At 40.0% G+C, this 26,752-nt stretch overlaps 1 protein-coding gene across 4 annotated transcripts in view; it reads left to right on the forward strand.

The window, feature by feature from the left end:
- zfhx4 (zinc finger homeobox 4) overlaps window positions 1-26,752 on the forward strand; it is a 354,106-nt gene that overhangs the window by 11,735 nt on the left and 315,619 nt on the right. For all 4 annotated transcript variants that reach the window (XR_015079025.1, XM_085993199.1, XM_085993198.1 and 1 more), the window contains exons 2-3: window positions 11,215-13,838; window positions 15,251-15,753. Coding sequence is in view for 3 of the 4 variants with exons in the window: in XM_085993199.1 (XP_085849325.1) it covers window positions 11,261-13,838; window positions 15,251-15,753 (3,081 nt within the window). In the remaining variant the exon portion in view is untranslated. The remainder of the gene's footprint in view (window positions 1-11,214; window positions 13,839-15,250; window positions 15,754-26,752) is intronic.

A 26,752-nucleotide genomic window follows, 5' to 3' on the forward strand; every position in this document is an offset into this window, starting at 1 on the left:
AAGTTTTAAATAAATGAAATAATGACTAGTGGATGTTAATTAGAAGAAGGAGAATTAGACGAGTCTCCAATCTGTATCTTGCAAGTACTACTGCTCTGTCATTTAATTGGCATTTATTATGTAAATAGATGCCAATAGTATCAAAGATGGGCATGTAAAGTTTACAAGTTGTGTTTTCTAAGCAGTGTGTGCCATATGCAAGAAAAAGTTACAGTAATACTAGTACAGTGTAATCTACCTCTGATTTTTTTTCCCAAAGAGCGGGAAGGATACACAACAGACAGATATCTGGCACAGTGTTTGCAGTGGGGCAGAGGTTGAGTACAGTTACTGAAATCCCTTGAGAAGCACTTACTAAGTAGCCTTCTCATATCCTGTCTGATCTGTGGTGGAAGAGTCTAAGCAGCTATTACATGTATGTGCAGGTATTATTAGCCAATGAAGGATTTAAAAAAAACAAAGCAACATCAAAAACTCAGCATCTTGGAAAATGATGGGACGAGAGCTAATGGGATAGAATCTGTTTCCACATCAGGAAAATGCACTGATGGAAGCTAATGATTTAGTTGTGGATAAAGTAGTCATCTTGTGCAATCTGATCACAGTCATGAGATCATTTGTCATGGATGAAGTGAAAATGTCAGGACCAATGAGTCTGTGAGTGCCGAAGGGGGCAAAAGGGCTTTAGGAGACACTTTTGTGCAGTGCTAGGGACACAACACAAATGGAACTCTGGGGAAATGCAGGGTAGTGTGTGTTTCCTCAGAGTAGTAAAATTTGATAAAATAAGATACAAAAGGATAAAGATGGGGTTGTGACATCAGACTTTAGTGATATCTTAACAGTGCAAATAAATTCAATATAAAAAAATCGTTTTTTAAAGGCAGTTGAGCATAAGCTGTCCACTTGTGGAGGTGGAAGTCAGTCTTTATTTCACCTGGTTCTATAATGGCATTTTAAAAGATAATTTGTAAAGAATAGTTGACTCCATAGCTTCAGTGGTCTGATGACTGCCTAGTCCATTAAAATGGTTAAACAATCAGTACGTGGTGCCTTTAGCAGAAATACAAGACCTGACTGAAGGATTCTATCAAATGTTTAAAAGGTGCTAGTATATGTATGTTATCACAGTGTGGCGAGCTATTGTTCCTTTTATTAAACTGAGCTGAAATAGTTTACCTTAGTAAAATGTAAAAATAAATAGACCCTTCAGAAAAGCCAGAAAAGCAACTGTCTTAACTCGCTTTATCTGTTTTGAGCATAAGTTTATAATCAAAGCATTACAAATGTACTTTTAAAAAGTTAGAGTTAAAATAAGATCACCTTGATTGACCTTTTTTTCTGCCCTTCTTCGTGGTGGAATAACTGGGCAGTGTTTCAGAAAAAAATCAAGTTGAAATCCAAAGAACACCAGTGTAGTTTCCTCTAAATACATACTTCAGACTTGCAGAAGAAGTCTCAGTTAAATCTGACATCATAGTTTCTTATACTTCTGTATGAAGGGGCCTTTATAACATCTTTCTTTTCTAATTTGCTGAAAATGATTTAAATATGACAATTATTGTTAATAATCTCAATAAAATTATTTTTCTGTCCTAAAATACTTCATATGGCTCTCATAATTTTATTTTTTATAGTCATTCCCACTTAAAATATTTGCTAAAATAAAGTCAATCATAAAAAGCAGCATATTCCATTTCATTATAGTATTGCTTTGTTAATTACTGCTAGCTATTGTCTGTTTGCACTAAATCCTGAAACCTAATCAACATCCTGCTTTCGGTAGTGTCTTGCGGTAAACTTTAATTAACTCTTATTACATTGAAGAAGTCTTCAGCTGCTGTACTAACTAATCATTTACCTTCATTATAGTCTGACAGCTCGACTTGTTAATAGCTCCACTAGAACCAGCATTCATTGAATAAACCGGCAGAGTTTACTTCATTCACATTACTTGGTGAAGAATTACACTGCTACTGAAATAATCAGCTAGAGCTGGAGCTAGTCAATTGTGTCATCCTGTTTAGCTTGACTGACATGTGTTACTTTTGTAAATAACCTTGCTAATCCCCTCCAGCAAATTATTAGTAAAAGAAATGAAAAGGTTTTAAAACAATAGCTTGTGACTCTTTATATGTCAATAAAACACAACTTTAATGAAACCATTAAAAGCATTTTATTATGGAATAGAATACAGTGAGGTAGTCAAGTTGTAACTGTTCCTATTTAGTCAGCTATGCAGACAATGTGGGTCTAGTTTGCAATTTACTATTGTTGTTCCTAACTATCAAAGAGGAAGGGTAGAGAGCTGAATTAATAATTACGTTGTCCATTTCTACAAGAGCCCATCGGAAGGCAGCACTTTCCCATTATTGTGTATTTCAGCTCACCAGTCAAGACAATAGCGGTTAGCGTGACGTTAGAATATCGTACTTTCACTCCAGTTGGATCTCGTGTTTCTCAAAGAAACTATTGTTGAACTATTTTGCAATATATAAAAATATAAATCACTGCAAAATCAGTTACCCATTTTTTGTAATGGTTTTTGCAGCAATTTGTTTAAAGTTTTGATTACATTATGAATTTTGAGAGACCTCATTGATATATCAGGCTAGTGCAACAAAAGAAAATGCACCTCATGAAAAATTTGTGTGAAAGGTGACAAATGGTGGAAACGGATGATATACAGATAAAAATGCATTGATGATAATAACAAAGAAACCATGTCACCCCTTCACTATGACTCGTGGAGATAGAATTTCCATGGAGTTTTCCTCCGTAACTTCAGTGGAATATATGGATTCTGCCAATCTCCCATCAAGGTTGTGGCGAGAGACCAGGAAAATCCCAAACAGAATCCCCAAGTGACCAGGTTTAGCCAGCGAGTTGTTGAGGCATACAGATATAGATGAAGAAGAGCTTGGGTTCACTGCTTGGTCTATGTTGAGTAAGCTGGCGCAGCAGTACAAGTTATATAATAAGCCTTTGCGCCTCGGATTAGAGAGGAGTAAATCAGCCAGGGTTCCTGTTTCTGACCATGTTTTAGTGTCCCTTGCTGGAATTGGCATGTGTAGATATTGGATGAGGACAGTAGCGGGTTCAACTGTACAGCTCCATATCGACAGATAACATGCTGACGCTTATGACAAGACTTGCACAAATAATGGCAACTTGGGAAAAGTAGGGTGACTAGAAGCATATCCCATGAAGGGGTCATCTTCACGGGAGGGGAGAAAATCAGTGACAGAACATAAGCTAGTCCTTTGAAAATATGTTATGTAGGATGAAAACCAGCTGAAATCTGCATTACAATGAATGATTTGTACGAAGTGTTTTAGGCATTCAAAACATTCTTGCAAAAGAATGTTATTTAATTTTGAAGTTTAATTATGATAAGCTGCTGAATAATAAGTGTGTACCTTTGTGCAGAGTGTTTTTGGGGAGATAATTTAATCACTGGCTGAAGTCAAATCTCAGATGGCCATTGACCCAAATGACTCAAAACTGGTCATATTTAATTTGTAATTATTGTATAGCTATGAATCATCATTTGAGGGCACTATATATGTTTAATATTCTAAGTATAGCTATTGCAATAAAATTTGAATTCATACATCTCTCCCCAATTATTGTGGTTGCTGTTTCAGTTTTAAAAATATACACGGTACACTTTAGTCACACTGCAATATGTGCTACACTTGTATTTTTATTGGCCTAAAACCTGAACAAAGGTGTAATTTATAAACAGGATTTTGCAGTATTTGTAATGCTGTGATTACATTTTTTTAATGTCTTTGTTCATGCTCATTTTCACATGACCTTTATAAATTTAGGAATGATGAGAATATCTTTTTAGAAGATTACTCTAAAGCTACAATTCCAGGCAGAAATCCCTCTTCTGAATAATAGACTGACTTTTCTGGTTATTAAACACGTTCAGGTCTAACATTCCTGTTATACCTATCTTTTTAACTAGATCTGAGGCTAAAACATTGCTAATAGCTTTGGAATGCTCACTGGGGTACCTGGTCTGTGATTACATTTTATGAAGATAATTACAGCAGAACTAGCCTTGAAGCAGGATCTGCTGGAGAACAGCTTTTGAACTCTAACATATATCGTGATTCTGGTTAGGTGGCAGTAGGAAGAGCCTTCACTGCACAGAAATGACCTGATAATTATATCAGGATCTGTTATGAACATAAATAACTATGAGTGAAAATGTCAAAACCTGTAGCAACTGGAATACTCTGCAGAAATTAGAGGCAGGAGTACAGCAGTTTTCTCACTTATTGTTCACATTATCCTTCAAAGCAATCCAAGTGACCTCTATACGTTTATGAAGGGTTGAGGTAAAATTACAGATTCTGAGTAATGATCCTTAAATAAACATGGCACTAATAATTGTTCATTCATAGTCCAGATTAATGCACTGGATCTTTGCTCCTGACTTGCAAGGACAGCATGGATTTGAGATTAGGCTGTATATGTGAAGCTGGATTGCTAACTTTACATTAAATCCTGATCAAGAGCATTTTTTTGTGGAGGGATAAGAGAATGATGCTATCAACAGACAGATGCTTGTAAAATCAGCTGCAATTTACATAACCTTCGAGTACTTTCATATTGTATACACTTTGCATTATAATACAAGATGTGATTGACTTGTAGATTAATATTTATTTAGCACAGGGAAATCAAAGGGATTAAGCAGTCATCATTTTAAATCTAATCCTTCTTTGCATGGACGAGACAAAGGGAGGGTGATTAATGTATATGAGGCTGATAGAGGCACAGTGAAATTCTTCTGTTTCATCTGTACCCACTTCTGATTAAAAGAATAGTACCGCAGCTCCAAATGTAAAGCAGACTTGCATCAAGGGTACCTCACTTTCCATATGGGCCCTTGGTTTTTGATTCCTACACACGTCAGATATTTAACTTGCTTGACTACCAACTTTATTGCACCCTTTATGCTTCATGCTCCGATGATTCAATACTACAAGCTTCTTTGAGTAACATCAACAAGAATGTTGTTCAATGCAGTCATAGTATTTAATGATACAAAGGGGAGGAAGATAAAAATGCCACGAGAAAATTATTCATCAAATGTTTTTTTTTAATTGTTAGGCTAACTATTATTACGCACTCAAAATGTAAATTTTTGCGAAGGCTGGGGACCCTTACCCCAACATTATTTCTTCACTACAGATTGCAAAAAATTACTGACTGTACCAACCCAATTTGCACTGAATGCGCATGTGTTGGAACCATGTCGAGGAAACATTGGGAAATGAATGTGAATGCCAGAACAATTAGAACTGTGCAGTTTGCTCTATTTTGTTACAAATGATACAGTGATTTTGTTTGCTGTAAGAACAAAGGGGGTTTTGCTATGGCAGCATTAGCCTATCAGATACTGAACTTCAAGTACATGGGGGAGCATCAGTCAGGTTGCAGGAAAAGTCTTGTTGTAACAGAAGGTTTGTAATGGCACAGTTTGTTACAATGAGGCTTGACTTATCTTTACAAATGGGTGTGGGAGGGCCTTGTTCATCAGGGCTGAGCTCCTAGCAGTATTTAAAAAATAACATTGTAGTTCATAGTAAATGACTGATTTTTTAAAAAGTAGCTTTTTGGAGAAAGGTGTTGGTTTGCATTTATGTCCTTTACAATGTGATACAAACAATAATGTGTCAATCGTCTAATGTTGCTTCCAATGTGCAAAAATAGCTGTATTTATACTTAGAATGAAATCCATAGAAACTGTCATGCTAAGGTTGTATATGTCACATGTTGTCTGATTAGTGGTTAAAAACATCTGGTTTGATAACTTGTGTAAGCATTCATGAACAGAATTAAAAAAGGCAAACTTTGACTAGCCAGGTAACATAAGGACACAAACCTTCCCTTTATTTATCTATTTATTTATGGGTATTTATCTTTGAAACCTTAAAGCCAATTCAGATTTAATTTTTTCACCTTTTACAAGACAGATGTATATTTTGTTTCAGTCTTCCATTCAAACTTAATTACCTTCTCCGTCTTTGTGGTGACTTGGACGGAAAGTTTTTGTCAAGTCAAAAGAGGTCGTCACACATTCTTTTGCAGTTCTCTTCATTAATTCATCCTTGCAGGAGCACTTTCTATCATGCTGGGAAGGTAGAAGGGTGTAATAGAAGAGCCCTGAAACATCAGCAGGAAGCTCTAAGCTGGTTAATGCAGTATAATTGTCTGGACATAGACTGGCCTTTGTTTGTGCGGTTCACTTCGAATCAGCTGTAATTAACTCCAGAGTGTTTCCAGATTGCCAGCAAAAAAAATTACAGCTTTTCTGTTTTAAATTGGAGAGCTCACAAAGACATTAGCTATGCAGATTGGTTTACTTTGATTTGTTCCTTTCTTATAAGTGAAGGGTTGTGTAGTTTCTAAAAACTGTTTTCAGTTATTGTAAAATTACATAATTTTTGGGTTTTCCGTGTCCAAGAATCATTCTAAAATAGTCTTTTTCTAAGCAAATAAGTTATAAGCCCATTATTAGCCAACATTAAAACCACTAATAGTTACATTTTGACATGTCAGTAATGCAACAAGCAGTCAGCTTGTTACAATATAATTTTGTTTATATGAGTGTTCAGTAGGGATATACTGTATCACCAAAAACCTGCATCACATAGAGAGTAACAAAGAAGGACATGTGGTTGTGAGTTTCTTTTGAACAACTTCAAATGTTCTGAAAGATGGCCAATAAACTGAGAAGATAAAGGAAAATTTGCTCAGCTGAAGATTAGTTCATAATTGTTGGCCTAAGCCTCATTACTCTAGATAGGAAACCTGAAGTAATCTAACATAACTACTGCCTTTTTGTGCAAAATATGGTACCTGTATTTAAGTGCTTAAAAAGGACGAGAGCAGTAAAAAGCTGTTTAATTCAACACAATCCACGGCTAGCAAAACATCTACTACACCCTGCCAGTGTGTACTGCAGCTTCTAATCATGGATTCTGAAATGGACTAAAGGAAGCTATAGCACAGGATAGGTTGCTTGCGAGTATATCTAATAACATTGTACATTGTGCAGAAAAACTGTCAAGAATCAATGCAGAAGTTCGTGCATTACATTTTTTCTTTTTAGATTCGAACAAAATAGTACAAAATCTAAACGTGGATTTAGCAAGTAAAGGGGCTCTTGGTGCCTGTATAATGCTGCTTTGATGGATTTTTCATCAGTCGTTTGTATGTGGCAACAAATAAACAAGTATAATTACACTTGTGAAGGTCCATTCATTCCTTTGTCAGGATTAGATATATGTGCAGTTTTCACACTGATCCTCTCTTTTGTCTTTGCCTAACTCAGTATGACATATTGATAGAGGATTTGGTGTGGGGAAAAAGGCCACAGCAGAGACAGTGATGACCTTTAGGAAACTTGATATAATTCTGGCATAATTGTATTTATTTTTAAGAGAGTTATGTAAGTTCTAACTTTGCGTGGGTTGAACTGGTGTTTTATGTGGACAGCTTTTAACCTGTCTCTAACACTGCAAATAAAGAATTGAAGTCAAGTAAGGGAACTAAACAGCAGATGGAAAAACAAAAGAACCAAGAACCCTATTGGTCTTTTTTTCCCAGCACTTAACAGTGTGGCAAACCTACCACTCCTCTGCCATTATTCTCTTCCCTTGATCAGATCACGTTCTTTTTAATCACTTCTCAAACACTGTCTCACTGGAGCGGAGAAGAAGGCTGGGACAATCTCAATTAAAAAACAGAGGTATAATTGGCATTTGTGATTCTAGTTCTTTGTTCCAATGGGAACTGAACATTCATTCAGTGCAGAGGCATTGCCCTATTGTTTAACATGTACACTTTTTATCAGTTAATCTTAGTGTAGGAGTATCGATTATTTTGCTTGTAGCCATTCAACCTGTATTTGCTGAAGGAGGAAAAGAGGAGTTAGCAATTCAATCATACATAAAAGTCAGTTGTTTGTATTTAAAATGATGTTTTTGTTATTATACAAATTTGAACAGTACAATAGAAAGAATAGGCATGTACTAAGAGTAGATTGTGTTCCATAGTTGCAGGATTAAAGCTCAAGATAAAATAGTTTGCAAAAAAAGACACATTTATCTAAATTATTGGGAAATATGTTGTGGAAATTTGCAAAGCACCGAAGCATGCTTGTTAAGGTTTTTAGATGTTAAAGCTTTCTTAGTTAGTGTCTGAAGAAGAACTAAGGGCTTTGATTTGGGTTGTCTGCAGAAACCATGTATGTCCAAACAGCAGGTATCAAGAATAGTGTTCAGATGTATATAGCATATTTTATAATTTATCAGTTTATAATGATTCGCTATGTATTGCCCAGAAGCATGGAGATATTCCCCACAGAGTCATTTAGTGCTTGAAGTGTTGAGAGATGCCACATTACAAATCACAGTCTGCTGTATTTTGTCTTGTTTCATCATTGTAGAGAGACCCCCCCCTCTATAATTGTCTTAATTGAATTGTTTTGTCTGTGTGCTTATATAATGCTTTTAATATATGTTGCTCTGCATCTTTCTGGAGCTATAGGTAGAACCATTTACAAAACAGTGAAGACATGTCATTTATCAGTGTCTGCTTTTTCAGATGATGAATTGAAATATGAGTCCTCTACATAGTACTATATGTTTTGAGCTTATTTCTGATGTAAATTATTCAGTGTTGGTGGATATTGGTGTATGTACAGTATGTGCTAACAAGAGTAGATAGTCAAGTCTGATCCTGTCTGTTCACCAAATGAAAAACATTGTAAGGCTGCTTTATGCTGGAAATGGAAAGAGAATGTGCCACGGAGCCTATTTTGTATCTGTCCGGAGTTATCAAAAGTGGATTAAAATTGGACCTATTAAGGTTGTAAACTCCTGAGAGTGCTCAGAGTATTTGCATCTGCTTGGCATGTTCTGTTGCCATTTCCTATGACTGCTGGAGCACTGCATCATGTTCCAAAAACTATAGCCTAATCTCCGATACAAATATTGTTGGTGTTAAATTGCCAAATGCAGAGGTAAATGTGCCTGTGTGTGAACTAATTAGAAAATTATTAGGTTTTCATGGTCTTTGTGTTGAGGTTCATTTCAGAAATGCTTTTTTATGCTGCATGCAAGCCATGAGCATAATTAACCTGGAGCTCATCAATGATTAAAATTACACGCTAAGCTTTATGATATTCAATTCAGAGGCAATTAGACTGTCATTTTAGCCCATCTCAGACAGCAAAACTAATTTTAATTCATTTTCAATCTGTGTAAATCTTCTGATGTCTCTTAAACTGATCATTTCCCTCTTTGACTTAGCTGAAGAGATTAGATTTGATTAGACCAAAAAATTTAAGCAGCTATTCTTCAATGCTTAATAGCAGATTGCATCCCCCAAGCCTTATTTAGTCAGAAGTTGTTTTAAATTAATCCCCCAAATTGCTGCATACCAAGGCATTATGCATACAACACAGAATGATCTCTGCTCTCCAAATGTTCAATAGCAGTGAGTATTTTTTATTCATGGTTATGTAGTGTGGAATTATGTTGTCTTATTGACACCACACGTGGCAATTTTCTTAATTTTGAGAATCGTAGTATACTGGCCCCTGAAGGTATACAGTGAGCTGTACTATCTCTTGCTCCAAGCCTTTGTCATGAATTGAAAGTGAGCACTGAAGTGGCTGACCGCCCTGCTGTTGTGTATAGTGCCATCATTCTGTAAACTGGGAGATCTGCAAGGACTAGAGACACTCAGGATCTATGCAAGTCATTAATACAGTAGTTGCAGTCCAGTGGGCACTGAGGCTGAAGGATAGCAGAGTTTTCACCTTAACTTTCCTTCTGTGCTTCACCCTGCTGTGAAATAGTGATATGGCCTTTACAAACTACATCTGTGTTTCCACTAAACGGAATATATGGGCTGTGGTGCCTGCTTTGAGAAAATGATTGAAGGATTTTCATCATCGGGGCTTTCATATGATTTGTTAAAAGATAGGAGAGAAGTTGATTGAGGTAGTAGCTGAGAGATGAGCAACACACCAGGATTGACAACATCAAAATTGTATTTGAAACGGTGTTCATTACGTTTTGCAGTGAAAAAATTTGACTGAGTCTGATTTTCCCCAAGGATGGTAGGACTGGATGCACTAAATATTAATTTCTGTTTCTATGCCTATTGAAGTAGCTGAAGCGTGGGGAAGAATCCTGATTGGTGCTTAATCAGGGCTTGTTAGATACCTGCTGAGGGCTCTCACATAAGGAAGATTTGAAGTAAGCTGATTTACTTGGTCAGAGGAGAAGCAAAGAAGAGCTCAATCTTTTTTTTTGTTGGCACTATACTAATTTGCTTACTTTTCCCTCGTGCTATTGGGTATATCTGACAAAATATGCTAAGAGTAAAAAACAGCCCATAGCAAACTTTATAATCTGAAAGCCTTTTGAAAAGATTTAGTGAAATAGGTAAACTATCAGCTCTAGTGTTTTCTTTTTGCGCATTTATAAGAAAAATCTTGTCAGGACTGTACTTTGCAAAGGAGTCGTTTAGCATGCAAGAAAATGTAATGAGGATGGTGAGAGCATAAAAGCATTGTCTTGCATTATTCAAATATTACCAAATATCTCTTGCTAGAATTCTCAAGTGAAAATCCATATTGTTGCATGTTTTTGATCTTTCCATAATACTTAAAATCTACCTTTTGACCTGTTTGTGAGACTGAAGATTACTCTTGTTTTATTATGGAGCTGCTTGTACAGAAGAGCGAAGTATTTTGGATGCGTTGCCATGTTATTTGTGTGAGTGATTACTGCTGCTGAGGCTCCAGATCATTACAAAAGCATCAGTACTGTGACAGTATGATTTCATAGGAAATTGTTTTTTGTGTATGATAGACTAGTTAATTAAAAGTTTTATACTGAAGAAATATAATATAGGTGACTATGGATTACAATATATCAAGAAATTAAATGTTGTACATGTACTTTATGAGGAGAAATAAATAATGTAACAATTTTTAAATTACCACTTTTGTAAAATGTTAAAGGCTAATATGTTTAGATCCATATATAAATTTGCAATGAAGCCCACATTATACTAGACATCACATTTCCACAGTCTGTAAACTAGAGATGAACTATTAGAGAATATTATTATTTCATAAAATGGCTTCTCTCAACTTATCTTTTGTTTATCCAGGTCCCTGACAGGCTGGATGAAATGAGAGCCCCATGTAGCAATTGCCATGGAAACCTGCGACTCTCCTACTATCTCTAGGCAGGAAAATGGGCATAACACATCAAAGCTATGCGGAACGACACAACTTGATAATGAGTTGCCAGAGAAAGTTGCAGGGATGGAGCCTGACAGGAAAAACAGCGCCACGGATGACAACCTGAGAACAGATGAGCACAGAAGCAAAAGCTTGTTGGATTTCAGTGTGGAGAATGCTGCCACCACTCAGGTTACCTCAGCAAAAGAGATCCCCTGCAATGAATGTGCCACTTCTTTTTCAAGTTTACAGAAATACATGGAGCATCACTGCCCAAATGCCCGCCTTCCTCTTCTGAAGGATGACAATGACAGTGAGATAAGTGAATTAGAGGATAGCGATGTGGAGAATCTGACAGGAGAGATAGTTTACCAGCCTGATGGGTCGGCATTTATAATAGAGGACTCCAAAGACAGTGGGAAGAACGTGCAGCCAGAAATGAACAGTAAGCTCTTTTCCTCAGCATTTTTTCTGAACTCACTCACAGCGGCTGCGGAAAAGAATGAGCAAGCAAACTCTGCACCTATGTCGTTCTACCCGCAAGTCATCAACACTTTTCATATTGCTTCATCCCTCGGGAAACCATTTCCTGCCGAACAGACTTTCCCAAATACCTCAGCATTTGCAGGAGTCGGTCCTGTCTTGCACAGTTTTCGTGTCTACGATGTCCGGCACAGTAGTGAGAAAGATTATCTCAGCAGTGACGGCTTGGCCAAAAACTCCTGTGTGTCCAAAGATGTTCCTAACAATGTGGACTTGTCTAAGTTTGATGGTTGTGTTAGCGATGGGAAAAGGAAACCTATTTTGATGTGTTTCTTGTGCAAGTTGTCTTTTGGCTATGTTAAGTCATTTGTAACCCATGCTGTGCATGATCATCGGATGGGCCTCAATGAAGAAGAGCAAAAGCTCCTAAATAATAAATATATCTCCGCCATCATACAGGGGATAGGCAAAGACAAGGAACCTCTAATAAGCTTTCTGGAACCAAAAAATTCTAATTCTATTCATCCTCAGTTTTCAAGTGCAAACCTCATAGGTCCCGATCCAACCTACCGTGGTTTGTGGAGTGCATTTCATGTTGAAAACGGTGATTCTTTTCAGGCTGGCTTTGCATTCTTGAAAGGAAGTGCAAGCACTGCTGGTTCATCAGATCAGTCACTAGGGAACACCTTAGTGCACAAAGCTGAAGCAAACCTTGGGGGGCTGTCTAGTTCAGCTCTGAACACCCCAATTACCTCAGCTTCCCTCAGTCACTCATCATCTGGGTCAAACAAGTTGTCAGGGAGCAAGGACCAAGAGAGTAACTGTGAAAGAGCAAAAGAAACATTTGTCTTGCATCCAGATGGAGAGTTCCAAATCAAAAGTGAACCTATCGAGCCAATGGATGACGATGAAGATGACACATATTCAAATGAGCTTGATGATGATGAGACATTGTTGTTAAGCAGATTAGTGGACCGTAATGGTAGCAAAGAATTCCCTATCTCAAACCAAAGCATTTCTATGTCTCCTTTAATGCCCAGTGTGCTAAATTTAAATGAAAAGGGTACCTCTTCTTCCTCTGTGATTGTTTCTGATGATCTAGATAAGACAAAACAGCATGCAGCACATAAGGATAATTGCAGTGACAACTATAGCATTAGTGACAAGGACTTTGCAGGTGCCAGTAAAGATTGTGCCACAACCCCTCAACCAAATGACTCAACCTACAGAGATGATGATAGTCCTGGTTCTCATTACCAGCACAGCTGTAACCCCTATACACTAGGGGCAGGTGAAAGTCCACCAGGAAGTAGTATTGAGTGTCCCAAATGTGACACGGTCCTTGGCTCATCACGCTCTTTAGGTGGCCACATGACCATGATGCATTCACGGAATTCATGCAAGACATTGAAATGTCCCAAATGCAACTGGCACTACAAGTATCAACAAACCCTTGAGGCACATATGAAGGAAAAACACCCTGAACCTGGCAACTCTTGTGTTTATTGTAAGACTGGACAGCCTCACCCTAGGCTAGCCAGGGGTGAGAGTTACACTTGTGGCTATAAACCCTTCCGCTGTGAGGTTTGTAACTACTCTACAACTACCAAAGGCAACCTCAGTATTCATATGCAGTCAGACAAGCACCTAAACAATGTTCAAAACCTTCAGAATGGCAGTGGAGAGCAAGTGTTTGTACATAATGCTCCAGGACCTACATCTAGCCTTAGTGGCTGTGGGACACCATCCCCATCCAAACCAAAACAAAAGCCCACCTGGCGGTGCGAGGTGTGTGATTATGAAACCAATGTGGCAAGGAACCTTCGCATCCATATGACAAGTGAAAAGCACATGCACAACATGATGCTGCTGCAGCAGAACATGAAACAGATCCAGCACAGCCTGCACTTGGGTCTGGCACCTGCTGAGGCCGAGCTTTACCAGTACTACCTGGCCCAAAACATAGGCTTGACAGGCCTGAAACTGGAAAATCCGGCTGACCCGCAATTCATGATAAATCCGTTCCAGCTTGATCCTGCAACAGCTGCAGCTGTGGCTCCAGGACTAGGTCAGTGCTTAATGGGATTTTTTTCTCTCATTTACAATTGTCATTTCCTAGCTTTAACTCGTTAAGGTCCAAATTGTTTGTTTATCTTTTGAACTAAGCACCCTCTTTTATGCACTACTGGAATAAAATATTTCCTGTGAGTTTCCATGGACAGTTGCTATCAGTAGAATAAAAGTAATGTTCATTAATCGTAAAATTTTTAATTACAAATATATATTGGCTGGTAGATGGAAGTGTCGTCTTGTTTTTTATATTAGTTATATATTTTATGTTGATTTAATTTCACTGCAGTTCTCAACGTGTTAAAGTACCCAGGGTTTAATGATTGTGTTGGTGTGTAGTATGGACCGTTGTAAAGTTATTTTCATTGAAATCTGAAACTTACCATGCCTAGAAAGGTAGGCATCTTGCGTCTGTGCCAGATTGTATTGATTGTTAAGTGTTTTATTTCTGTTGGCTTTTCATACATTTAAAGTATTTTCAACATTTCGGTTGACCATAGTTTTGTGAGACCTGATAACTTTTGTGTATCTGTTGAGATAAACGAATATTTTTTTAAAAATAAATGGCTCCGTGTAAATATTAGGCCCTGCTAAATACGTCAGGGGTTCACACTAAGCAAAAATATAAATTCGGGCATTCAGAGTGAAAGCCCACAATGATATATCTGCACAATTAGCAATGTTCTGACAATCCAGAAGCCCCATAGTCAGAAGATACTACTGTACTATAATTCATTTAACACTTTCCAGTATGTTCTATGGAATTTATGTGAGGCAGTTAACAATTTGGATACACTTATTGTGTTGCTGTAAAATTGGGTTTAACACCGACTCTTTTGTAGCAGAAGTTACTTCTTCGTTATTAAATAATATATCATTAAAAATGACATTTTTCAAATAAAAGTATTTTGGTACCCATGGGTTGGGAAATTCCTAGGAGCTACTCTAGCTCTGCCAGCATTACCTGTGTAAATGGAGTTTGTGACGCCCTTCCAGCGAAGTAATGCTGAAGGAGCGGGAGCAGCCCGCAGGAATTTTCCAGTCCTAAGGTTTCTTACTGTAACTTGAATTAGCTAAGTGAAGGTAAATTGGGGCACTTATGCTCTAACTGTGCCTCAGTTTTGTTTTATTATTGATTAACTTTGATGTCTTTAAAAATACAAATTCAAGGATGACATCATGCCCAATAGGAGTAATTAAAGCTATCTGATGAGAGAATTTAGGAGTTGAAAGGGATGATTGTAATTGATCCTGATTCAATCCTATTACAGCTTTTTATAGTTTAAGCTCCAGAGAAAGCAAACTCCTCAACAAGGCTTTATTTGACCAGTTCCTCTCTGTGTTTCTATTTCATGGTTTAGGCTTTCCTTTTCTAACAACAAACTGTTTGCTCTGATTTTCTCTTTGCAGTTAATAGTGAGCTACCACCTGACATGAGGCTTGCGAGTGGTCAACTAGTGGGTGATGACCTGTCCTTCCTTACTGCCGGAGAGATTTCACCTTACATCAATGACCCCTCACTGAAGCTGTTCCAGTGTGCTGTCTGCAACAAATTTACCACCGACAGCCTGGAGGCCCTCAGCTTGCATGTGAACAGTGAGCGTTCACTCCCTGAAGAGGAGTGGAAGGCTGTGATTGGAGACATCTACCAATGTAAGCTCTGCAACTACAACACTCAGCTGAAGGCCAACTTTCAGCTCCATTGTAAGACAGACAAACACATGCAGAAATATCAGCTGGTGGCCCACATCAGAGAAGGGGGCAAACCTAATGAGTGGAGGCTGAAGTGTGCAGCTATTGGGAATCCAGTGCACCTGAAATGCAATGCTTGTGACTATTATACTAACAGTGTGGATAAGTTGCGCCTTCATAGTACCAACCACAGGCATGAGGCAGCAGTCAAGCTATATAAGGTAAGAAAATGAGATCTAACCATTCATATGTACATCATTTATAATACTTGAAGAGACAATATTCTGTGACAGATCTAAGTAGGCTGTGTTTCTGTATAACAGAATTGAAAATAATTATGTAGACAAATTAAATCAGCCAATATAGCACAGACCAATATGTCTCTAACATCCTTAACATTCAAATTGAATTTGAGCAGAAACAGTATAGAACTAATTTGTTGAAAACATGGGACCATTTGAATTATAACCTAAATAAGCTGTAAAATGAGGACACCGTCTCCAAGATCATGCAATTTTAATTGATTTGGTAAATGTTAGTTATTGGACAGTTACCAAATAATTGATTATTATAGCATTTGAGGACACCATTGGTATTTGATTCTGTTTTTTCGAAAAATCAATTATTCGCTCATGTACATCTGTGAGTATGCAACACATTAACAGTTTTGTAAAGGCAAGGAAATGTGCTTCAAACACAGTGAAAATAACACACTTAACAATGAGGAGTAAGTGAGCAGGTACTCAGCTGCCATATTCAGTGCACCACACACACACTGAAGTAGTGGAAAAAGTAGTCTCATGTTAGAGTCCATTTTATTAAGACATCAAATAATTGACCCTTGAGCTAGAGGAGGGGTGGTCTGTATTAGGAGATTTCAGTATATTATTGTTGATAACAACCCTAATGTTTACACATTTGATTCCCTCTCCCACTTTGATAAGTTGTTGATTGATTTTCAAGCTTGTAAGATGTTGGCTGTAAGTTAGCTCACTGCGTATATTCCTGAGATGCTGTTCTTTCACAACAGGATGTATTAGTGAAGCCAAACATTTTTTTACATCCAATGGACTAAGGATAGTGAAGCAGCTGTGTGCAAAACTATGTTTGTCCCACTGTTTGACAATCAATTTGATTGATGAATTAGTGTGTTGCTGTTGTGATGGACAATCCTAATTATACTTCAGAAAAGGAATACTTAATAGGTGTGGCTGAAGTCTTGCAGCTTTTTGGACTTTTAAACTAAGACATTAATAGTTATGCAGAAAACTGGTTCTTTGGAATGCTGACATTAACAAGTCTCACCAAAGAGTCATGAAATGATTAATAACTTGAAAGGCCATTGCTGTTTCAACATGTCTACTTGACATCGTGAGTTGACCTTCATGAGTACTGAATGCACAGTTGACAATGTGATGTTGTTGATGCTTACTGATGTTTTAGAATCATGACAAGGGGCTGGAAGGGTTGGGTTTTAGTGGCTGTGAGTGTGGTGGTGGGCTGGTTATTTGAAGCAAGTAGGGTCTTTTTTGCATAGCACTTATAAAATACAAATGTGAAAATGATCAGATGTTTTATCAAGAAGCGTATATTCAAACGTTTGCTTGTTGGTGAATGTAGATGTGTTTTCATCAGAGCATTGATTGAGTTGTCTAGATCTACAAAATTTCCAAACTTTAGCAAATGATTGACAACATTTGAACTTATTTTGAAAAATTATTTTGTGTAGAAGATTAAAATTCAGAATATATTAGACACTTGCCAACACCATTAATCATCTTTGACATGTAGAGAATATACAGTACATTAATTACATAATCCATTCTTCAGATCTTATCTGTGCATTCACATAGGACACCTACTATTAACAAAAGTTACTTAACATTTAACTGGAACACTATGAATATTTGATAGATATGAAGGTGGGAACAGAATCCTATTTTTAATTAGTAATGTAACAAGGTTACAAAATCAAGAAAAATCTATTTAATGTAAAACACAACAAGAAGATTTGACTGAACATAACAAAAATATTTTTTTTTAGTAAGAATGGATCTGCTAGTTTCCCTGAAGACAAATCAGCACATTTAATGTCGCTGAGGATGTTTTAGAATCATGTCCGGTCAACACAGCCTGAAGAGTTATTACAGGTTTATTGACACACAACAGCTGCAAATACCTGTTCCATTTTATTGATTCTGCTATTATTTTCCCAGCAATGTGGAGGGAAGAATCTTGACAAGCTGAACCCAGAAGGCATAACCGTCATGCCAAGTATATGACATATGAATTTTTTTAAAGTTTCAGAGCCACAGTAGACTGGTATTACAGTATTAGGTTTTAAGCAGGACCCATGGGACTTAGTAGAAATAGAAAGTGGAATTCTTCACAAATGGTTTTTTAATTCTCAGCCGTAACATCGAAAATCAGTGACAGTTCAAAATAATTGTGTGGACAAAATATGTGCCACAGGTAAGGACCTCAAGTTTTACCAGAACACAATACTGTAGGGAACTATTGCTAGTCTAAAGTATTTACTCCCCACTCCCATTTGTCCCACAGTCATTGCCTTCTACTTTAATACACTTACAACTTTGTAGAAAGGCTGCTCCATGGAGTCCAGAACATTTCTTCCAAGTGGAATCAGACATACAATGCTGATGTGGGGCAGGGGGAATCCTTGCAGACAGCATTACTAATTGCAGTGCAGTCTTTTTATGGACCAGTTGGAAGCTGACCTTTCCTTTTTAATGCAATCGACCTGTTGAGCTTGTTTGTGTTTATCGCAAAAATCAACGGCTGTGAAATTCGAATCTTTAGCACTGGTCGTTAAGGCCGGTTTGGAAGGAAAAATGGCAGCAGCCTCAACCGTTCGCTTCTGGTAGGTCCCGTGGCGGCAGCCATTTTGGGCAGGTCAGCAGCGCTGCCTTTGCCTGCGCTCACTGCAGATATTTAGATGATCGAGATCGTCACGTAAATGAGTGTGCAATGCTGATTTGACGCATGATCACCACTCCGTTTAACGCCTTCTAATCACAACAGCTGACCACACGTTCAGCAGCAGGAAGGACCCCCCAGCAGCGCTATTTAAAGGGATCATCATCAACTTGCAGCTGACTTGCTTTTTCATTTCTACTGGCTCTTTGTAAGTTTGTGCAACTTTGGAGATTTGTACAGTTACTTAAAGTTGCTGAGCTGACAGGGAGTGTTGCTGCAAGTGGAGAACGCCTTGCTTCTCATTTAAAAGAGTTCTGCTCACACCACTGGCTCCCAGTCATGGGGCTCTACTTGCAGTCCCCCTCGTGCTCGAGTATGACAGGGAGATGGAGCGGAGGCAGCGAAGAGGAGGTCAAGATGCTCACAGAGGGAGGAGAAGGGAAGACAGGAGGGTTCTCAGCAGGAAGCCTTACCCACCTAGGGTCTTCCGAGAGCACTTCTCCTACCTGCACATAATCCAGCAGCAGTTTATTAGGAGGCTCCGCTTCACCAAGGAGGTGGTCACAGAACTTTGCCACCTCCTGCAACCAGACCTACAGCCTCAGAGCAGGGCGATGAAGGCGCTCCTGGTGGCCCTCAAGGTCATCGTGGCCCTCAATTTTTTCACCAGCGGATCCTTCCAGTCTACAGCAGGAGACATAGCTAACATCTCCCAGTTCGCCATCCATTGCTGCATTCGGTAGGTCACAGAGGCTGCACACATGTGGCTTTGTGGGCGCCGCATACCAATCCTGACATGTTACATAACTGCAAAGGCTACCACTCACTTAATGTGTAGTTGGTGTATGACCACACCCAATACATCATGATGGTGAATGCCCGCTATCCTGGCAGCAGTCATGATGCCTTCATCCTGTGCCAGTCCGGTGTGCCAACAATCTTCCGGCCATCACATCAAACCCAAGGGTACCTGCTCGGAGACCTGGGCTATCTGCTCTACACCTGGCTGACGACTCTCCTCCACAACCCCAAGACTCGTGGCCAGCAGTCATATCATGGCAGCCATGAGGAATATCATTGAACAGACCATCAGGGTGCTAAAGCAATGATTCCATTGCCTTGACCATTGGGAGGAGCCCTCCAGTACTCGGCGGAGCGGGTGTCCTATTTCGTGGTGATCTGCTGCATGCTCCACCACTTGGCCATCATGAAGACACAGCCCTTGCCACCAGGGATTGGGGGACCACCGGAGGAGTTGGAAGAGGAAGATGAGGAAGGGAGGAGGCAGGCAGTAGAACCCCGTTCTGGACGGGTTGTCCGTGAGAGCCTCATCAGACTCCAGTTCCAGTGAATGAAACCCCAGATCCCAGTTGCTCACCACTTTCCCTTTTACCATCCCTCTGTCATGGAAATTCACAGCGTCCTCCTGGGCAAAATGCTGAAATGAGAGCCATCACAAAACAAACATTCCAAACATAATTTAAACAAATATCAAATCCAAATCAAAACAACAATGTCAACTAATCACCCTTATGCATTCCCTTAGTGTCTGACTTTTGTGTTGCTTTTCCTACTCTAGTGCCCCTACGAAGTGCCACCCCAGTGGCTGCAGCATGGCTGGTGGAAGGCTGGAGACTGCAGATGGCCTTGCAGGATGTCCTCGAGCAGTTTTGCGCTTAGACAGCCCGGCTGTAGACTGCACCACCTCGGCATGGGCAGCAGCAGTCTGGGCTGGCTGGATGGCAGGCAGCAGCAAGGGCACTGGTGGAGTGGCATTGGCGGGAGTAGGAATGCTGTCAATCTGAGAGAGGACAGCAGGTATTTGCTCCACGGAGCTACTGTCACTCCCCCGGGGCAACGCCTCATTCCTAGCCATCTGTTGGGGGACAGATTGCTGGAGTGTTGTGAGACCCTGCAAGTCCCGTTCCACACTTGTAAACCCAGCCACGATGGCAGCAGTTTGAGCTTCCACTGCAGCACTGAGACTTTGGGTCGCTTTCGCCTGTGCTGCAGTGGGAGCTGCAACATCGCCCATCACACGTTACAAGGTCTCTCATGGTGTTGCCCATCATGTACATCCTGGAAATCACGGGCTCCAAGCTCTGCACAAAGTCCCGTGCAATGTCGGAGCAGGACTCTTTCACGCTCCTTGACACTGACAAGAGGCTGTCTGGCAGGGTTGCCATTGCACCTAGGATTTCTGTCTGCATGCCCATTACCCTTCTTTTGAAGGCCATTCCATCGAGGTCATCATCTGAGTCCTGTGCATCAGAGCTCGTGCATGAATTTGTACTCCGGGGAGCTGGCACCCGAGCTATCCTTTCCCCCTGGCCTGGCTGCAGCCCACTCGAACCTGGTTGAATCACCATGTGCAGATCCCCCCTCTATACGACCCTTTACTTCCGCGCAGTACCATTTTCTGAGCTGGTGCCTGCGAGTGTCAGATGCAGTGACGGTGTGTCTTTTCATCTATCACTGTCTTCCTCCATCATTTCAGGGACTGGCTGGCCAGGTTAGAGTTCTTGGGTATCTGAAAGGAGAAATGCACAAAGGTCGGGTTGTGGTGAGAGGAAGAAAGCAAGATATCCATGCATACACCATCAGCAGCTTGTAAGTGAGAAGAGATTGTGGGATGAAGAGGAAGTGGGATGTGAGAAGAAGGATTAGGTATCAGCATACCATCATCAACAGCAATGCTTTCAACTTCCCTGCTCGCCATGGACTCTGTGACTGCCCTTCCAGTGATCTCCAGCAATGTTTCCTCCAGCTCCGTCAGATTCTGCAAACAGGCTTCCCCTCCCCCCGTCTGCTGCTGCTCCCAGTTGTTGTGAGCCACCTTTGCCTGCAAGAGAAAAAGAAGTGTGTCAGTGAGTGTGGTGCAATGTGTTTGGGTGATGTGCCTGCCATGGTTAAATAGCTGGCAGTGTGTGCAAGGTGTGAGATGTGGATGTGAGTCTTGCAGCAGTGGTAAGTGTGTGAGGGTGAAGAGAAGCTATGATTGTGAGCTATGAGTGGTGATTGCTAGAGATTGTTGGTAGGTGAGTGATGGGGGTGTGGTGCATTGAGCAGTGTGTGAGGCTTGTGGTGCAGATGATGGGATATGGCATTTGAAGATGCATTCACTCTGACCACTTGTGTGAGGTCATTAAATTTTTTGCGACATTGGATCCAGGTCCTGGAGAACAATCGTTGCAGTGACGGCTTCAGCAATCTCCTCCCACAGCCTTCTGGTGTTCTGCCTTGAAGGCCTCTTTCCCACTACCCCCCACCGTGGGTAGAGGATCTGACATCGTCTTTGAACCCCCAAGACCAAGGCCTCCAGTGCCGCAATATAAAATCTCCTGTCCCTTCCCTTGGCTGTTGGGCCATGGCTTTCTCCACAATGCTACTGCAACAAAGCACCTCTTCTTTAAGTAGTGCAGATAGCCCCAGGGCCAAACTTTATTGGCCAGTAGACTGCACCTGATATTGGTCGCTCCGTTCAGTGCTAAGCCAATCAGCATGTTTAGCGCTGAGATCAGTGCTGCAATCATTATAATGAGCAGGCAGTACAAATTTTGCATGCTGCCTGCACCACATTGAATGGGTGTGGGTGCGGGCGCGGGTGCGGGTGTGGGTGCGGGCGCGGGTGCGGGTGTGGGTGCGGGTGTGGGTGCGGGCGCGGGTGCGGGTGTGGGTGTGGGTGCGGGTGTGGGTGCGGGCGCGGGTGCGGGTGTGGGTGCGGGTGCGGGTGCGGGCGCGGGCACATAGCGCTTCACACTGCCCGCACCCATTTTCAGGCCTTATCCAATTTCTAGGCCAACAGGTATTGAGTTGAAATGAAAACAATGTAATTCTATTTCCCTTTAAAGAAACTAGCCAAACAGAAATTAATGGAGAGACATTTGTGGACATCTCCAAGTGGCTGCTCACTAAACACTCTCAATCAAGATTCTTCCCAAACACAATTTACACAGATGTTCCTAAGTGTTATCATTGAGGTTCCCTTTAGACGTACTGTTTCAGAATCCTCCTAGGCAACCTTCATAAGGATCCCTAAATGACACAATCTGATAGGATCTCCCTAGACCTGCTTTCGCTTGACATGATTTGCAGTGATTCCTTAGACATGCAGGGGGTGATTTTGACATTGTGTGATTGTGTAAAACGGATGATAGTGATTCAGCCGCCCATTATACATTTCTCCTCATTTTCATTTCCATTGACTTGACGGACAGTGGCTGAATTAGTATCGCCCGTTTTACACTATCACCCAAAGCCAAAATTTCGCCTGCTTTGTCTGAATCTTCAATAATGCTAGACTTCCCTCAGATGTTCTATGAGGATTTCCCCAAAAGCATACTCCCACAGTTTCCACAAAATTCACCAGACAAATTCTGACAGTATCCCACTAAGTGCAATTCAGAAACAACCCAACATGCTCCACAAGGATGTCCCTTTACACACTCCCAATAGAATCCAAAAGACACATTACACTAAGGGATTCCCTCCGTATTCATCCACAGGGATTCTGCACCGCAAGGATTTCCTCAGTAATTGTTGTGTCGTTGATTTCTTTAAAGGTAAATGGGTGTAATTGTTTTCTTTTCAACTCAATGTATGCTGACTTTTTCTATCAATGCAATCAAACACAGCAGGATGATTTCATTCAAAAGAATTAGACAGCTCTTGACTGGTTCATAAAAAAATAAACTTTGTGACAATCAGTAATATTGTTTGCAAGTATTCTCCCTCTCTAAAATCAGACACACACCATAAATATACTCCAAACACACTACGAGCAACCTTCCAGATAGGCTACATGAGAATATACCCTTAGGTACAATCTGGGGTATGTTCCCTTCGACACATTCCACAAAGATTTGCCATAGACACGCCCCACAAACATTTCCCATAGACACGCCCCACAAATATTCCCCTTTAGACACACTCCATGAGTATTTCCTCTTCAACACATTCCACAAGAAGTTCTCCATAAGACACACCCTGTGATGATTTCCCCTTAGGTACAATGGAACAATTTCTCTTTAGACACACTCCACAAGGATTTCACCTTAGACACACTCTGAGGATTTTCCTTTATGCAAATTCCACAAGGAATTTGTTCTTTAGACAACACTCCATGAGGGTTACCCCTTAGATGCACTCTCGGAGGATTTCCTCTTAGGCACACTCCATGAACATTTCCCGATTGCACTGTGGGAACCTGATTTAAATATGTTAATTAAGTGCCCCGTCTCTCCATGGTAGGACTCTCTGACGCCCTGATATCCGCTTGCCTTGTTGGGGTCACGTTCCCCATATTTAACTCTTTAATCTCCCGCGACCCTTTTCCGCCCATCATTGGGGCTTTAATATCGAGGCCATTGTATCAGAGGGAATCACTCAGCAACAGTCAGTGTCTTCAGGAAGGGAGTAAATTGCCAAGAAATGTTATTTATTTTTGTACCCCTTTCCTGTTTGTCTTTTTATTTTTAGCTCCTGCTTATAGTCCTACTCCTTCCCCATACTGACAACCTGCTTTCTAATTGCTGTTAATGCAGCTCTGTAACTAAGATATGCTGAGAGTAGCCTGGGGTGATTTTTATTTCCTGTGGTAAGCACATGTTTTCTACTCTGCATCTTGATGTCTCAGTCTCGATTGAGAGTTTACTATGTGGGGAATCACAGACGTGAATCCATGCCTACTAGTTAGTCATATCGAATGGTACAGTTACTCTCTCACCTTTAACCTGCTGTTTTCTTTTATCAGCAAAGCATTATTTAATGCAAATTCTTGATATATTTGGGTAGAAATTTTGATCAATAAATTCTACCCTGTAAAAAAGGTAATGCCTATTTAAGTATAGCAATCACAGGAATGTAGTGTATGCATTAAGGGTTCCTAGGTGAACTTTGCCAATCAAAAGTTCTGCTCTCTGATGTAAAATACATTATTTTCATGGATATTTTAATCTCTCTGAATTTCTTGGATTAAAAATATCCATGAAATGAAATCACAATGAAAATGAATATATACCACTGGCACTTCTGGCAATAATTATAAAGCATTAAACATGTAACCAATGAAATAAGAAAACAGCAAATACATCATTATTCTTAAAAGAGTAGCATTTCAATCTAAAGAAATCAAAGGCTTTACCATTCTACAGATTGAGAATCTGTTTTAGCCATGATCTGGGGGTTGGGGTGGGGGTGGAGGGAAACCATGCCACTCGCCACCTGTTTCCCGTTAACTCCATTTTCATGGGTGCATGCGTGCCAGTGTGTGCGTACATGCATGCATGTGTTTCTGTTAAACATCGTGGCATGATTATGAAAGTCATACTCTATCAAAAGTTCTGCACTGTTTTATCCAAACTGCAGGTGTGCGGTAATGCATCTGAGGCAGGGTCAGGATGACAAAGAGAACATTATACAGCACAATCTGGGGTTAATTGACACACATTTCAGAGTTCTTCAGCACAGTATAGAAGACTAAACCATAGATGAACTAAAGGAAAGAAATGTTCCAAACAATTTGAAAATCGGCTCCATGGCAACAAAGAGCATTTAAATCCTGTAGGAAATGGAGTTGGGTGCATTTCAGTAGCTAAGCCTCAGCCTGATAGGGTTGGTTACATTGCTGCAATAGGCTATCTGATACTTTGAAGCGCAAAAGCAAAATAAAGCTTACAGTTTATTTCAGAGCTTTTTAAGAGATTATTTTTAGAAACAGTTAACCCATTTAACTGTCAGGCTGTAAATACCCAAGAGCCTGTTTGGTTCTAAGAACACATCTAAAGTGATTGGCAGAACAGATACCCTTCAAAATAACAACAGAAAATGCTGGAAAAACTCAGCAGGCCAGGCAACATCCGTGGAGAGAGAAATAGAGTCAATGTTTTGGGTCGAAACCCTTCTACAGATATCCTTCAAAGTCTGTTAAAAGTCCCTGCTTCTGTCATATCCATTCATTGACAATGAATTTTAAAACATTACAGTAACTGCTTCTGCATTTAGGCTGGGTTTTGTAAATTGGTCAACTTCAGTTAGATCTCTAGAATGCCATTTTGGTAGGTTCACTGCCCCTAACATAAGCCAAAGAGCTACTGTTGTGAGGTTGTTTGCACAAGTGGATCAGACCGGCATCTGCATTGGAAAGTGTGCCGCCCTCAAAGTTGCAGCACCCTAATGCCTAGTCATTGTGTGAGATCAGAATGTGCATTCGCAGATATGTAGAGCCACAGAATATAGTACTTGTTGAGTCTGGTGGGGGAAGGGAGATGTTTTGTTGCTATTGTTTATTTTTTCAAGTAAATTAGCTCAGTCTGAATTCTACCCAAGTTAGCAGTCAGAATGCAGAACTGGTTTACTTGATACAAATGTCTCTAAATGATAGCAGCACTCTATATGAGGCAGAACTCTGGCTGCCAACCATTGATTGATTCAAACACTTTTACTCTACAGTGGTTTAAAAGCCAAAACTTAAATGGTACTCTATGTACTTTTGGAAATACTTAACAACTTTAAGGTGGAGTGGAAGATGACTACCCTGCCAATCTTATTCTACAATGCTATCATGAAATCAGAGTTTCATAGAGACCAAATGATCTGTGACTCCTGCGTCAGAGCCACTTTTTGCACCTCAAGCCTGAACAGGCACTCTTGTTAGATGAATCTATTCACTTTGGCAAGTAGCAGAGCTGCTAATTAATGCTGAGTGGATTTTGAGAGGAGGTCCATTGCTACATAACGCTTTTCAGCCAAGCCTAAGATGGGTCCCACCAATCTTGAAAACATCATCAATGACTGGGTAGAAGAAGGGAGGAGAGATAGATGATGTGAGCTACTGCTAAAAATGGACGTTTCAGCTGCATTTTAAAGTTCTTACTAAATTGCACACATGCCAGTGTTCAGGCTACAGCAGAAACATTTCTTGAATGGGTTCTTTCAGTGCAAATGGAAAAATTCTAGTGGTTCTGAGTTACAGTACAATTAAACAAAATTACTTGCACGTAAAACTTTCTGAACCCTACACAGAGATTTTATGTGTATTGTATATTGACACATGCCCTGGTTTAGTCGCATATTGACTTGGTGTATTGCACCTGTCCTTTGATGGGTGAGGTGCTGTTTTTTTTAATTCTACATGTAGGCTATTGAGAGCAGGAGCCAATAAATCATAAAACAGACATAAATGTTGAATCAGTAAGTCTGCTTCCCAAAGCCACATTCTATGATGATATAGTGCACTGGAATACATTATTCGCAGAATTTAAAATGACTCATTTGTTATTGCCA

The sequence above is a fragment of the Somniosus microcephalus genome, chromosome 7 (genome assembly GCF_052327205.1).
Source record: "Somniosus microcephalus isolate GS21.2 chromosome 7, FLI_Smic_1.0, whole genome shotgun sequence".
Taxonomy (NCBI): domain Eukaryota; kingdom Metazoa; phylum Chordata; class Chondrichthyes; order Squaliformes; family Somniosidae; genus Somniosus; species Somniosus microcephalus.